This window comes from Microtus ochrogaster, chromosome 2 (genome assembly GCF_000317375.1).
Source record: "Microtus ochrogaster isolate Prairie Vole_2 chromosome 2, MicOch1.0, whole genome shotgun sequence".
Taxonomy (NCBI): domain Eukaryota; kingdom Metazoa; phylum Chordata; class Mammalia; order Rodentia; family Cricetidae; genus Microtus; species Microtus ochrogaster.
Window position 1 is genome coordinate 45,334,782 of NC_022010.1, and position 1,275 is coordinate 45,336,056.

Genomic DNA, 1,275 nt, shown 5'->3' on the forward strand with positions numbered 1-1,275 from the left:
AAGGCTGCCTTTGTCCTTCTCTGCTCCCTCCTGGAGCTCAATGATGCATCCATACAGGCGTTTGATCTCACTTTTGTAATAGGATGCTTTGTCCTGGAAGAATTGCCTAGCACCAGGCTTATCAATCTGGGACCTTTTAATGCAGACTGAATCCCGGATTTGCTTGACCATGTTCATGCACTCTAGAACTTTACTCTTGGAGCCTGTTAGTAAAATGCCTTTTGGTTCATCTTCCAGCTTAAAACTTGCCTGCACATTGGCCTTCCTTATCTTTGGCCAGAACAGATTCTTCTTTGCCCTTAAATACTCAAAAATCAAGACCGATTCAATTTCAACCAGCCTTTTAATTTTCATGGTGTTCTCCAAGAACTCAAAAAGTTGGCCATGGATTTCATTTACTTCTTTCACACAGCCTGCAATGATGACCTCCGCTGGGGTTCCTGAAGTTAATTCATTCTTTATCATGATGCTTGCAGTGGAGAGGTGTCTTTTTTGCAGAGGTTGAATTTTCTTTCTCCATACATTGCCTCTAAGAACTTCCTTGTCTTCAACTTCAATGATTTTATAACTCAAGGCATCAAGTATGCTCTTCTCTGCTTCTGCCAGGGCTCTGAAAGAACAGGCCATCAAGAGAAGAGCTGTACCGTTCAGCTCATATGTGGCAAGAATTTTTTGTGCTTCAAAAAGAGTCTTGGAGAATTCCTGACTGTCTACTTGCTGCAGAAACATGAAGACTTCAGAAGGAATCGGGACGTCTTTCTGAACCATGGAATACACCTTTTCTTGGATGTCACACTTTACTTTATACACATCTGCACGGAATCCCTTAAAGTACAGGTGCTGAGTGGCAGCATCGTAATGAATCTCCATCTCTGGGTTTTCTTTCCTTAAATCATCCGGGAAACCACTGTGTTGCAAAAGAAAATGTTTCCCTGGAGAAATGGCCACTTTCTCCTTCAGACTCTGCTCCTCCTTTCGGACCTTTTCCGTGGTGCTGTCTATTAGCTCCTTTTTCTGGCCAATGTCTTGGACATCTTCTGATTTTCCGGCTAAGGTGAGACTCGCCTTATCAAACTCAATCAGAACCCTGTCATCTCCTACCTCATGCTGTATGATGTCCCACACTGGCGGATACACTTCAAACACCTTAACTTCGTACTTAGCCTTGATGCCAAACAGCACCTCGGAGACGTCTCTCTGCCAGGTCTTGATGCTTGGTCTGTGAGTGACTAAGGTGGCAGCAGGTCTGACGGTCACTGTGCCGTTGATGTCAGA

The 1,275-nt window shown here is 44.2% G+C and overlaps 1 protein-coding gene across 1 annotated transcript in view; it reads right to left on the reverse strand.

The window, feature by feature from the left end:
- LOC101980291 (poly [ADP-ribose] polymerase 14-like) overlaps window positions 1–1,275 on the reverse strand; it is a 144,309-nt gene that overhangs the window by 119,227 nt on the left and 23,807 nt on the right. Inside the window, 1 exon segment of the mRNA XM_013351166.1 lies at window positions 9–1,274. Within this exon segment, the coding sequence (XP_013206620.1) occupies window positions 9–1,274 (1,266 nt within the window).